The sequence below is a fragment of the Lepidochelys olivacea genome (assembly GCF_965140295.1).
Source record: "Lepidochelys olivacea isolate rLepOli2 genome assembly, chromosome: 3".
NCBI classification, from domain to species: domain Eukaryota; kingdom Metazoa; phylum Chordata; order Testudines; family Cheloniidae; genus Lepidochelys; species Lepidochelys olivacea.
In genome coordinates this window covers 77,564,022-77,578,497 of record NC_140413.1, presented here as the reverse complement: position 1 = coordinate 77,578,497, position 14,476 = coordinate 77,564,022, and the positions used below count along the sequence as shown (strand labels likewise).

At 41.4% G+C, this 14,476-nt stretch overlaps 1 protein-coding gene across 2 annotated transcripts in view; it reads left to right on the top strand.

The window, feature by feature from the left end:
• Window positions 1–14,476, top strand: part of ASCC3 (activating signal cointegrator 1 complex subunit 3) — a 519,828-nt gene that overhangs the window by 21,995 nt on the left and 483,357 nt on the right. The window contains exons 2-4 of one of the 2 annotated variants that reach the window (XM_084624580.1): window positions 131–281; window positions 6,120–6,270; window positions 12,198–12,778. In XM_084624580.1, the coding sequence (XP_084480706.1) occupies window positions 192–281; window positions 6,120–6,270; window positions 12,198–12,778 (822 nt within the window). In that variant the 5' untranslated portion in view covers window positions 131–191. Of the gene's footprint in view, window positions 1–130; window positions 282–6,119; window positions 6,271–12,194; window positions 12,779–14,476 lie in introns of both variants that reach the window. The other variant, XM_084624579.1, reaches the window with a different exon arrangement.

Genomic DNA, 14,476 nt, shown 5'->3' with positions numbered 1-14,476 from the left:
TACAAAGAAGTTTGAGAACCCCTGCTCAAAAATAATGAATGTCTGTTTCTACCTGTTTGAAAGTAGGCTTATGTTAATTTGTTTTTAAAGTGTCAGCAAAGTTTCATTTGTTCTTTTTGTTCTCTTTTAGGTTTCTACAAGTTGGAGTGTGACTTAATTTCTCATTGTATGGATCACTGAATGAGTAACAGATGGCCTTACCTCGTCTTACGGGAGCTTTACGCTCCTTTTCAAATGTCACTAAACAAGATGATTATAGTGAAGAATTGGGTGACTTAATGGTAAAGATACTAAGTTTTATCTTTTTAGGTTTTTTTGTTTTAAATTCTAGTGGATGTTGTAAGAGTCTATTTATTCTGTTTCCTTAAGGTAAACTGCTATTTTTTTAATGGGAAGATCAGGAAGACTATTTAAGTATAGATTCCGTGTGCATTTCCTGCTTATCCCATTATGTTCATACAAGACTGAATTTACTTTGGCTAGAATGAGGGATGGTTTTGGTGGTGGGGGGTCTTCCCTTTCAGGAAAGCTTAAAAATACTGATATTCATGTATTTAGTTGGGAAAAGAGAAGATAGATAGGAAATAGAATTCATAAATAGGTGATGCAGGTAACAACACCTCTAGTGAGGGTTGCCCAATGCTTCCCGTTATAAAGATCCTGTTTTCAGTAGCTTATGAGTGGTACCAAACTTAAATCATTCAGGTTGAAATTTTTCATGATGGTTGTCTGCTGGTCACCCTAGCAGCATCCCAAAACAGCAAGAGGCTCACTAATACCTGGTGGTAAGTTTCAGTTGGCCTCACCAGTTTAGTGTGCCCCAACTCACTGATGTATCTAGAAGGTGTCATGTAAGATACCAATAGAAAGCTAATACCATGCTGAAAATTAATATTATTGTGCGGCATATGTACAGAGGACAAATTAAAACATTGAAAATTGTTATCAAATTTGTTGTTATCAAATGACTGGCAGGCAGGACTAAAGCTATCCCACTCTAGACAAGAATGCCACCTTAAAGGTACTTCCAAAGTACATTAAGAGACAATGGAAATCTAATTTACATAGATGATAAACAGGATCATCAAGCCAACAAGCAGAGGAAATGACCTTTCAGCATCGTTGCGGGGGAAGGAGATTGAAGGAAACAGTCTGTATTTTAGCAAACTCCATCAGGGGAAGAAACCAGTCTGGAACTTCCTTTGCCACCAGACTCCATGTTGCTTTCCTCACAGCTTGAATGAACTTTACCTCCTCCCCCAAGTAGTCTTCAGAAGAATCCATTTCAGAGGTGCACTGGAGTATAAAAGAGAGACAAAGAACCCCAAGTGATCTTTTACCTAAGACAAAGGAACCCAGCACTCTTGACAGGGAAATCCTGACCGGAGGGGTGGTCAGCCATTTTGCTGGAAAGTAGATTGCTAAAGAAACTATGTTGAACAAAGGCTGTAGCTTGTTTTTTTAAGTCTTAGCCTCTAGAAAAGGTGTTTAATTATGTCTAGCGCTATCCGTTATACTTAAAACTCTCTTAAAATCTTACCTCTTTTTGAGACTAAACTTGTTTTACTTTCAGTATAAACCAGCCCAGTGCTGTGGTTGAAGAAAAGTGAGTGTTGGGTATTGTATCTTTAAAGGAACAAACAAACCTTAATATCTCTGAATGGTCAAGGAGAGGGTTGGACATTGCAGAGCACATGCTTTTGAGAAAATTTGGGACTAGGGGATTTTGGGTAATCAGGCAGTAGTGTAACAAGCAGGCTGCTGAAATTGGAGCGCTGAACCAGGACTGCTTATCAGACAGATACGCAGTGCATTCTTTTATGATGGCTGGAAGTGTCCAGTAAAGAGAGTAGCAGCAAAGCATTTTGAGGCACTTGGGGTTACAGGACAGGCAGTGACACACCCCCTCACTGATCTGCATTGCACCCCACAGTGTGACACTGCCTCATGCTGAATTTTTTTTTTGCAAGGTTTTAGCAAAAATGGTTCAGTCCATTTGAAAATTGGGACTAAAGAAAAAGACATTGATTTGCTCATAATAATGATCTGGTTCGAAGAAGTTATTTTGAGAAGCTCTAACACCTCCAGGCTTTGGAGCAGGCACTTGACATTTGGAAGGGGGTTCATTATGGTGTCAGGGATTTGCCTTCTACTGTTCTTGTGAAATTTGTCCAAGTTGTGGGCCTTCAAAAAAAAATCTTGATTTGCACATGCTTTTTAGAGACTTATTAGAGTTCAGCAACTATATTCTCCAAAGATTACATCTGCACTGAGCATGTTCTAGAGTGGGGCTGTGGGAGCTGAGCAAGGCTTTCCTTGGAATTGCTTCTCTGGGCTGCTGTGGGGCTGATCACAGGGGCTAGAGGGTAGAGACGAGACAGATTGGATGAGAAGCTGGGTGTGTGAGAGAAGTAGGGGACTGGGACAAGGAGCCAGGGTGGAGAAGGAATGAGGTCAGTTGAGGAGCCTGGGGTTGGGGGACTGGGACTGGATAGGGGTAAGGAGAAGACAGATTGGGAGAGGAACCAGCTTTGTGGAGTGGACTTGACGGACGGGATGTGGAGGTTGTTGTGGAGGTTGTGACAATGAACTTAGTGCAGGAGAATGGGGCTGGGAGGAGAGCTTGTGGTGCATGTATGTGTGGGGACAGGCAGAGGCTGATGTCTGGAAGGTGAATGAGGGTGCAGTGGGAAGATGGATCAGACAAAAAGCCTTATTTTGGTCCTGTAACAGGGTGGCCTGCCCCTTTAATGAACAGGGCTGGCTGGCTCCAAGCCTCTGGCCCTTAATTGAATGCTATTAAGAAGTGAATAGGTGTTCCTTTATAAAGAACCTGTTCTCATTAAGGAGAGGTGAACAGGAAGCAGGGTCAGTGGAATGGTTTTTGGGAGAGTGTCAAGGTTCCTCCCCCACTCTGAACTCTAGGGTACAGATGTGGGGACCTGCATGAAAACCTCCTCCTAAGCTTACTTTTACCAGCTTAGGTTAAAACTTCCCCAAGGTACAAATTAATTTTATCCTTTGTCCTTGGAATATCCACTGCCACCACCAAACTCTAACTGGGTTTACTGGGAAACGTAGTTTGGACACGTCTTTCCCCCAAAAATCCTCCCAACCCTTGCACCCCACTTCCTGGGAAAGGTTTGGTAAAAATCCTCACCAATTTGCATAGGTGACCACAGACCCAAACCCTTGGATCTGAGAACAATGAAAAAGCATTCAGTTTTCTTACAAGAAGACTTTTAATAGAAATAGAAGTAAATAGAGGTAAAGGAATCCCCCCTGTAAAATCAGGGTGGTAGATACCTTACAGGGTAATTAGATTCAAAACATAGAGAATCCCTCTAGGCAAAACCTTAAGTTACAAAAAAGACACACAGACAGAAATAGTTATTCTATTCAGCACAGTTCTTTTTTCAGCCATTTAAAGAAATCATAATCTAACGCATACCTAGCTAGAGTACTTACTAAAAGTTCTAAGACTCCATTCCTGTTTTATCCCCGGCAAAAGCAGCATACCGACAGACACAGACCCTTTGTTTCTCTCCCTCCTCCCAGCTTTTGAAAGTATCGTGTCTCCTCATTGGTCATTTTGGTCAGGTGCCAGCGAGGTTACCTTTAGCTTCTTAACCCTTTACAGGTGAGAGGATTTTTCCTCTGGCCAGGAGGGATTTTAAAGGGGTTTACACTTCCCTTTATATTTATGACAGAGAGGCTGCCAGAGTCCCCTGGGAGGGGAGGCAATGGGAACCTGCTGACCAAAAGAGGCTCTAGGGAGAAAGCCCTGGAAGGTGGTGCTTGGTTAAAACATCAAGTAAGGACTCTGCAGAGCCTGGGAGTATTGGCAAAGAATGTGCAGAAGAGGTGCCCAGAAAGGGGGGCAAATCTATATTTTCTTGTGTTTAGTAAGAACTTACTCTGAACATTATTGAAGGTCAGCATGGGAGAGGAGCCTTGGTGTTGGCAGAGAGCCTACATTTCTGAGTCTGTTGGACATTGTCATCTTGGACTCTGAGGAGTTTATCTTTGGATTTGGAATATTTTGTGTTTTAATAAATGAGCTCAAACAAAGGTGTTACTGAAACAGAGACTTTGAAGTCCCTATTCAAGATTCAGAAGAGGGGGAAAACTGAGGCAGAGCAATGCAACGCCAGGTCTCGCTGCGAGAGGGTGTTCCAGGCAGTGCGTTTTGTAACAGGCCCATTTGTGTATTATGATACAGTCTTTAATTATGTGGTCACATAATCTCTCCCCTGACCCCCCAAGACCCTTGCTTCATTTAATGTACAGGATGGGTCTGCTCTGGGGGTGAATAAGGGTTGTAATGAAAGAGGCAGTTGTAGGATCCCACCTCATTGGTTGCAGAAGTTGGAAGATGTGTAGCAAATGAGGCAGGGAACTGCAGGAAGAGAAGGGATGGTCTCATGGTTAAGACAATTGAATGCTTCCCCTGAATTCCTATATGAAGCTAGGCAAGTCACTTAAGCCAAACTTTTCACAAGCGGTCACTGTGTTTTCTTCACGTTCTGGTTGGCAAATGTGAGATTCCAAGGATCTGATTTGTGGACGTGTGGAGCACTTACAGGTGCAACTGAAGTCAAAAGCAGCTGTGATTTGATTATATAAAATGCTTTATTATGCTAAGTACTCAGAAAAAATCAGGTTCCAGGCATCTCAAATTGGAGACACAAAACTAATAGAAACTTTAGACCTTAATCTCACTGTGCCTCAGTCACCCATCTGTAAAATGGGGATATTAATAGCCCTTCTCATCACAAGAATACTGAGAAACTAAATTCAATAATACTGTGAAGAACTCTCATACTATAGTGATGAGTACTATAGAAGAGCTTATCTGTCTTCCGAGCAGAGTTTGAATAATGTGCATTAAAAAGGTCTTAGCACCACATATTGAACAAAGAGAATTAAAAAAAAAAGGGGGGGGGGCAGCTCATTAGGTGAGCACCATCCATCCTGGGCACTGAATAAGGAAAGTTCCTTTGGGAAATTATAAATAGTCTTTAATTACATGATCACATACTATCACCATATATGCGCACAAGGAGGCCAAATTAGTTTGACTTTGCAACCGTAATGTTCTCTTAACATAGCTTTTTAATCGAAAAATATTAGTGAATGATGTAGAGAGGCTAATCTGGTGTTGCTCTTCATTTTCTCATTTTGTGTGTATGTGAGGGAGTGGGGTTCAGACCCAGTGTTGGTGGCTGGGTAGTAGGAACAACACAGCCAGTTTCTGACATGAGGCTGTTTGGGTTTAGAACAGGTAAGTATCACTCAAATAGGAAGGGAAAGGACTGAATATTTACACTTTGGGCCATTTCAATGGGAATACGTACCATGGGGAAAGTGGATACGTTAGGTTGCTTCATGTATGCAGTAAAGAACTGCATCCGCACTAACTGGAAAAATAGTTATAAAAATACAGGAAGAACGGCTAGTATTTACATTCAGAATCCCATCTTGTATCTTAAAATGTCAGATAAAACCTTTATCTACAACATATAATTAACCTTTGGAATTTACTGAACTTAGACATTTGAGGCAAATAATGTTAGTAAGATTTTAAAGCTTAGAACACTCTACTGGTATGAAGAAGTCTAAAAACTGCTGTAACAATATGGTCATTGATCCTTCTGCTTCAAGGTATAAACTGACCAGCTGGGGTCAGTAAGGAATTTCCTTTTACGGTATGAAATTGCATGATCAGGGGAATTATTTCATGCCCTCCTGAAGCGTTCGGCTTTGGTTATTGTTAGAAATTCAATAGATGAACCATGGTCTGTTTAGGTGTGTGTTCTTATGCCTATCATCCTCTTAAACAGCTTGGGGCTTTTTGGTAACATCTTACTATTCCCCCTTTGTCTGTTCTTTTTAAAAATATGTGGTGTATCAATGTGACTGCTTAATATGTGATGCATCCCATACTCCAGTAAGTACATCTTCAAGGATAAAAGCATAATTCTTGTAGGGAAGCTGTTTAAAACAAGGACAGGTTCCGCAGCTCCAATTAGCTTTTGTTTTTACGAACTGCATGTTAATTCCAAACAAAATGCACATTTCTAACATTTATTTTCTCTGATTAATCTATTCTTTTTCAGAATAAAAGATCAAAATTACATAAACAGTTAATGAGCTCCGAGCTTACATGGAAGAAGATAGTAAAATTTGTTGAAGACAGTTTGGACAAGAAAGAACAACAGTCTGTATCTGGAGATTTAAGAACTATATTACAGGCTGCAAAACAAATAGGTAAGTCTTAATTTGTTAGTAATCTAATACCATCAGCCTGAAAACCAAATTTTAAGTTGATATGTTTTGTACTCTTCAGTTCTTCCCTCAGATATACCCTGGAAACTAAAGCTAGTCTCAGTTACACATGCATATCTAACGTTGGAATTGGGGCCTCAGGATGTCTTTTAACTTTGATTTAATTTTCCATTTTCTGGAATTGTTGCTTCTCATATTGTTAGTGCTGTCTCTTACTTCTCTTTAATCAACCTCCAATAATTAAAAGTTGCTACAGTTACTTTTGGCACATCAACAAGTGGAGAAGAGAACAAGTCTGGTGGTATCTACTTCAGTGCAGAAATAGTTGTAATATTAGAGAATGGATTTTTTAACAACTTTGTCATTCTGAAACTAGGTACTTAGGAAACAAGAGACCGAGAAGAAGCCTCTAGCCTCTCCACCCCTTTTACCAGTATAGGGGACGGAGTGGAGTTACTGTTTTTAGTTTTTGTTGTGTTTTTTTTTTTTTTTTAAAAGCGGTGGGGTGGGGGAGAGGAATTTCCCAGTCTGTCAAAATGAAAATATTTCAAAAATTTTGAATATTTTTCAATAAACAAAACTTTGTGAGAAAAAATATGTGGGAAAAATTTGTTTTCAACAAAACCCTATTTTTTAAAAAAAAACTTTTTGTTGAAAAAATTTCAGTTAGCATTATTAGTGGAGTTGAGCCCCATTAGCTCCTAGTCACCCCTTATCAGCACGAGGGTCAAGGAGATGTTTTTGTAGGTTTGTTTCATTCATAGTTGATGCTTGGCTAAGGATTATCTCCCTGAGTTTGATGGGGGTAAGCTTAAATTTTCCTGTATTCTTTCCTCGTTACTGTTTCAGAAATCTCAAACAGCAGCCACAGGGTAAATATGACTGGTGGGGCTTAAGCTACATAAATCTGTTATGTGTAAATATGGCAGCCTATCACCTTGGTAGTCCTATGGGATCCGAGTCGTACATCCTTGCACGTGACTGCCTGAATGACATCTGCAGAAAGAAACTGCTTTTCTGTGGTTTGAGACATTTTGCTCCAAAGAAGAAAACCCTTGGCCAGGCTGACATACAAAGTGACTTTCTGTCTGGGAAGCAATGTCAGTTTTTGCCAGTAACCTCTGAGTCCAGCTATACTGGGCTATTTACTTTATCAGAAATTGATGTCAGGTATCAGTGGCGTAGCGAGGATGGGAACACGGGTCGGCCCCGACTTGGAGTGGGCAGGCAATGGTGGGGGTAGGAGTGATCAGGGCCACTTTCCCCTCCTCCAGCCAGCCCTGTGAGGGGAGGAATGACACGCTGGCCAGGGCCCCCAGAAAATTGGGGGGGACCTGTAAAAATGTGCTCCCTGTGCCCCCACCTACTCCGCCCCCCTACCTGGTGCTTAAGGCTTGCTCCGCTTCACCTGCCTGGTGCTCCCGCTGGGGAATGGGGCTTGCCCTGCTCTGCCTGCCTGGTGCACCAGAGGGAGAGTGGGGGGTGGGGCCTTGCAAGCCTCCGCGCCCCGCTCTCTGACAGGAGCGCTTGGCGGGCAGTGGGAGCTGGGCAAGCCCCCGTGCCCCGCTCCGTGGCTGGAGCACTGGAGCTGGGCAAGCCCCCCTGCCACAACCCCACTCCCCAGCTGGAGCGCCGGGTCAGAGGAGTGGGGCGGGAGCAGAGCTGGGGCTGTGGGGTGGGTCTGGATGCTAAGTGGTGGGCTGCAGATATACCTTTATTAAACTAAGGGACAGAGCTCGTAGCTATTCCACGGTTCCCGCAGTCTCTGATGCCCATTGGAATTCGGGGTTCAGCTCCCAATTCCTGATGGGGCAAAAACATTGTCGCGGGTGGTTTTGGGTACATGTAATCAGACCCCTCCCTGCTCCGTGAAAGCAATGGCGGACAATCATTTTGCGCCTTTTTTCATGGGTTACGCATGCAGATGCCATACCACGATAAGCATGGAGCCCGCTCAGCTCACCATACATCTCCTGGCTGCTGCTGGTGGACGTGGTACTGCATTGCTACGCAGCAGCAGCTCCTTGCCTTCACGGCAGACGGTGCAGTAGGACTGATAGCCGTCGTATGTCTCCGGGTGCTCCTGGCAGACCTCAGTGAGGTAGATTGGGGCTCCTGGACAGACATGGCTATCCTCATCTTCGAGCACCGAATGGGAGCCAGAGGTCATTCTTTTCTTTAAGTTTTGTCTCATGGAGATTCAGTCCTTCCTGGAATATCATGCGAGCTGGAGGCTTCTGGCTCAGGCTGCTCTCCCAGCCGGCAGCACCGTGCAGTCGCACCTACCACAGCCTACCCCTTGCTCCCATGGCTCATGAAGCCTGGACAGTAGTAAGGAGCAGTTCAACTATAGGCTGAGCAAGTTCAGAATGGTGGTAGAATGTGCCTTTGGATGTTCAAAAGTTTGCTGGCGCTGTTTGCTGGCTAGGTCAGACCTCAGCGCAACCAACATTCCCATTGTTATTGCTACTTGCTGTGTGCTCCATAATATCTGTGAGAGTAAGGGGGAGACATTTATGGCAGGGTGGGAGGTTGAGGCAAATCCCCTGGTGTCCAATTTTGAGCAGCCAGACACCAGGGCAGTTAGGAGAGCACAGCAAGGTGCGCTGAATATCAGAGAAGCTTTGAAAACCAGTTTCATGACTGGCCAGGCTTCGGTGTGACAGTTGTGTGTGTTTCTCCTTGATGCAAACCCACCCTCTTTGTTGATTTTAATTCCCTGTAAGCCAACCACCCTCCCCCCTTCGAAATAAAGTAACTATTGTTTTGAAACCTTGCATTCTTTCAGTATTAATTTAAAAAAAAAAGAGAGAGATAAAGGACAAGTTAGCCTGGGTGGGGTGGGGGAGGAGGGAAGGACAAAGCCACATTGCTTATTGTAGCCATGCTAAAAATCAAACTTTTTGAATGACAGCCTTCTGTTGCTTGGGCCATCCTCTGGAGTGGAGTGGCTGGGTGCCTGGAGCCTCCTCGACACCCCCCCATACGTTCTTGTGGATGCAGCGGGGGTCTGTGCTCTTGTTGGCTTTCCTGCAGCTCCAACAGATGCTTCATCATGTCCGTTTGCTCCCCCATTAGCCTCAGCGTCGTGTCCTGCCTCTGCTCTTCACGCTCACTTAATTCTTTCCTGGCCTCTGTCACTTAATGTCTCCATGTATTAAGCTGTGCCCTGTCAGTGCTGGAGGACTGCATGAGCTCGGAAAATGTCATCGCAAGTGCGGTTTTTTTTGCCTTCTAATCTGCGATAACCTCAGGGACGGAGATGATAGGGGGAGCATAGAAACATTCTATGCTCTACGATGCTGGGGGGACTGCATGGTCACCTGTGCTGCTGAGTTCGCCACGCTGACCAAACAGGATATTAAATTCAAAAGTTCCTGGGGCTTTTCCTGTGTACCTGGCTAGTGCATCAGAGTTCTAAGTGCTACCCAGAGTGGTCACAATGGAGCACTCTGGGATAGCTCCTGGAGGCCAATACTGTCGATTTGTGTCCACACTACCCCAAATTTGACCCAGCAAGGTCAATTTTAGCGCTACTCCCCTTGTTGGGGAGTAGTACAGAAGTCAATTTTAAGAGCCCTTTTGGTCGACGGAACAGGGTTGGTTGTGTGGACGCTGTCATTTTTAAATCGACCTAACTCAGCTAAATTTGACCTAACCCCGTAGTGTAGACCAGGCCTTAGATAAAATAAATCAGAAACATGTTCCCCAATTTTTGCAACATAAATGAGTAGTGGAACTTGTTAAATCTAGCCATCTTATTGAATTAAATTTACCTTATCAAACAACAAGAATGATTTAAATAACTTTTTAAATTACTTTGAACATTAGTAATCTTGCTTGTTTTGAATATTCATTACTCAGTTGTGGCCTGATGTTTCCAAAGGCGCCGAGTACCATTGACTTCAAGGTTTCTTAGCATCTTCTAAAACTACTCCGTTAAATCCTTGTGCAGAAAATCAATTTATTTGTAATTACTTTCTTCTTATATATGATGAAGAATATTTTAAATCCTGGCTATTCAGCTCTATATACACTATAACAATTTCTTTGTGTGAACAGATGGTGACATCACAGAACTAGTTATTGAGTCATCTTCATCATCCCAATTCTTGAGGTTTTTTGTCTTCATGTCCAGTGCTTTTCTGAGGAGGAAGTGAAGTTAAAAGTTGATATACTCAGATCTCAGAATTAATATGATTGAAACCTGTTGGAATTCCTAAGGATATTTTCTCAATATTTTGGTGCTGACTAGATTAACTCAGGTTTCATTGCTTAGAGAGCAAAGAGAGATCTAGTTTATTCTATCCTAGGTATAGAAACAAGTTCAGGCTGGCCTGCTACTGTGCTTTAAACTCAACACCAATGTCTTCAGTCAGGCACAGGTGCTATCACTTACAGTTAGCCAATCATCAGCATTCAGAGTTGTCTTAGAAATATTTAATCAGAACTAACTCGCACTGTGACTGACAGCATTATTTGTTCTACTGGGGTACAAAGAAGTAATTGCTCTCTAGCCTATGAACGAAAAAGCTGCTCTACATCTTTGAAAAGTTTCAGGATCATATTCTTGGTGACTTTAAGGAATATGATTTGTACTTAAGCATGAATATTTGAGGAGGTGTTTGTGGATGGATATTTTTTTGTCATTGGATTCCTGGGATATCTGTGTCTGGTACTGAAACACTTTAAAAAGGATTAAAAGTAACCAGGGAGCAGCTACATTAGAAACTATGTAATTAAATTCATTGTTTGCCCTTTTGCTTCCCAAAGCGCCTGATATATTAAAGCTAATTTAGTACAAAAGATTTTTTGGGTTTCTTTGTTTTTTGTTTTTATCCCAGAACAGCAGTAAGCAAATAAACAAAACTTAGGGGTATACAGTGTCTGTCAAAATTACATATTTCATAATTTCGCTATAAATGAGTATATTTACGTATTACTTGTAAAAAGAGACAAATCAAGAACAAGGCAAATGAAATAATCATCATCAGAACCAGCAACAACTAAGTTAAAGGTTCTCTTGGCATTTGGTTCCCAAGAAGCTCTTCTTGACTCTGATTTATAAATATAGATGGTAAAATTAATATTCTTTATGCTTTTGTTGATTTGAGCACACTGTAAATTTCTGTTTCTGTCCATAGAAAAATATCTGTATCCAGCATTAACTGATACAGATAAACATGATGTTGCATTAGTTCTAAAACTAGAATGTATGTATTGTACAGTATGCAGTAAATTCCTAATGGCTGAATCAAGCTAGGGTAGCAGAGAAGAGCTTTGTCTTTGTCTTGTGTTCTAAAGTAAATTAGAACATTCAGTCAGGTTACTTGATTTACATTCTCAACACTTCTCCAATTTTTAAAAAATGTTGGTTTGTACAAAGAATATTGATGGTGTGAAAATAGGTTTATTTTTTTTAAGTTCATATAGGACAGTGGTTCTCAAACTAGGGCCGCCGCTTGTTCAGGGAAAGCCCCTGATGGGCCGGGCCGGTTAGTTTACCTGCCGCGTCCTCAGGTTCGGCCGATAGCAGCTCCCACTGGCCACTGTTCGCCGTTGCAGGCCAATGAGGGCTTTCCCTGAACAAGCAGCGGCCCTAGTTCGAGAACCACTGATACAGGGTATCAAAATGATAGACCTAGAAATCCTTAATAAATAAAAGTACAACTAAAAAGAGTAAAATCTAGATGCTTTATTATTACAACACCTTTTCTAACTGTAAAACCCTGCAACAACTTACTCTTATTGTTTTATTCTTAGATTAAAGATTCATGTCACTCTAATTGCTCATATGGCACTATTTGGAGCAACAAATTGAATACATTTATGTGATAGGCAGTAAAAGAGAATTATTGTAGTTGTTAGAATTTAGGTAGTGAAGTTTCTTTTGTTTTTGTGCACAGTAGGAACTGAAAATGGACAAGAGGCAATTGAAAGTGGAGCTGTTTTTCTCTTTAAGACGTTTCACATGAAGGAGTGCGTTGGTCATGAAGAAACAAAGGCAATCAGGCAGACGTTTGGGCCCTTTCCATCATCGTCTGCTACTGCCGCCTGTAGTGCCACGTGCCGGATTGCTTCTTACTTCACTGAAGAACAGCTTACTGCACTTATACAGATTGCTGAAGAGCAAAATGGTGATAACAGAGTATTCTTTGGTAAAAATATAGTATTTTCATTTGACATGCATGACCTGGATCACTCTGAAGAACTGCCAATAAATGGTGAGGCTGCTGAACAGAAAACTATAAGCTTAGATTACAACAAATTTCTGAATAACCATTTGGAACACTTCCAGAATTGCTATGGCGATAACTCTGATCACAAGTCCTTGGAAAAAGTGGATGATTCTTTTCTGTGGTATGAGGTTGGGAAGTTTCTAAATGAATCACTAAAAGGAACCCCTGGAGAACCAACAACAGATGATCTCTGCTGCACTTTATATGAGATGCTTGCGTCTAGTAAAAGTGGTGACGAACTTCAGAATGAGGTACAGTAGTTATATTCGTAATACTGTAGTAGAATTTATTTAAAGTGACACAGATATCAAACTTTCCTTTTTTACTCATTATTTCAAGTTTTCCACATACAAAAAAAAGATGTCCACTTGGCATTAACAGGCTAGAGACAAGTTTCTTCTTGAAGGTAAAAGGCAGTGACTAGTCTGGTAGCTTTCGAGACTTGGCATATTGCTAAAGCTATAGTCACAGCTGTCAAGGGGCAATAGCTGAGTTGAGTGATATCAATGTTTTTGTCTTCGTGTTAATAAAAATGAAATCACAATATCTTAAATCACTATACATGAGTCTGTATAATGGTTTAAGATATTGCAGTGCACTGGAGCAGAAAAATCATTGTATAAATGTTTTTTCTGTTTATATAGGGAGACAGTTTTCTTTTGGTCACTGTTGTATTGACTTCGATGGAATATATGGGCAGATGGCATTAACATAACACAATGTCCAATGTTAAACCGTATTCAGGTCTGTGATTTGGTGTACAGAGACCTCAGACTGCTTAGTACCATGGCAAACACATCACTGAACATCCTTTTTAACTTTTATTAAAGATGGAGAAAAAGGAAAAAACTTAACACTTTTATTTTAAACATTTGAAATGTTTTATTTAATTCTTATAACATCTCTTGTTCCTTTCCCTTTAGCTGGAGAAAATGTTTAGAAGGAAAACCCCCTTGTCCAGTCTCTTAAATGGTACCAAATATGGCAATAACTGTCATTTTTTGGGGAAAATGGAACCTAGTTAAGAATGGGCTGGAGCTGTTCTTGTAGCTGTTGTTAAAGTCAGATCCCATGTGGTGGCTGAGATTTTAGCTGGAGCTGGTAGCAATGTTACCTGGGCCCCCCTTTTTGGCCCAGTCTGGTCAGGACATCTCAGGATTAGGATGATGTAGGCCTGGGGTCCCAAGAGACAGTGGGGGTGTAATGGTGAAGCTTTCTTCACTAGCCTATGTCTGTTTGTTTTTTATTTTTCCCCAACAGTCTTTCTTTAAGGACCTAAAAGAGGAGTGATGGGTGGAATAGCCCATTTTGTCATGTCCAGCAATTGGACCTAATATTCAACAAACCAATTTTGGTTCATTAATTTTTGGACCCACATTTTTTGTTTACAAAACATGATTTTAACTTTGGGTTATATTAACAGGCTTTTTTTTGTTTGGATTAATGTAGAGTTTTTGTCTGGCTTTTTTGCACCTATTCCCTTTACATTTGTTATAGGTTATTGTAACATTTTGTGCACTTGCACTTTTTACAGTTGAACTTACGATTAGGGTAAATCTGTAGGCCCTGATGTATCACCCTGTTTTTTTTATGGCGGATGCCGTACTGTTCCCCATGGCTGACGTGTCTACTTACACAGTCTTGTTAGGAAGCAACTGTTTGAGATGAGAGGTCGAATTTTTATTATCTTTAAAGATCTTGTTTAACTTCCAAATGTTCATTAATTTTAAAGTGCAGTTATACTTTCTAGCTACACTTTAAAAAAATCATTTGGTACTTTTAAATGTGGAAAAAATTACCTTTTAATTATTTTTCTGCATTAGTGGTCACACTTCCTGTTGCAGACCCTCTTTTTGCTGCTGATGCAGGAGAGAGATATGCTTTGAGGTGGAAGTAGGGGCAGGTAGCTCTGCAGAAAGACCCATTATAAATCTGCTACCTATTTCCGC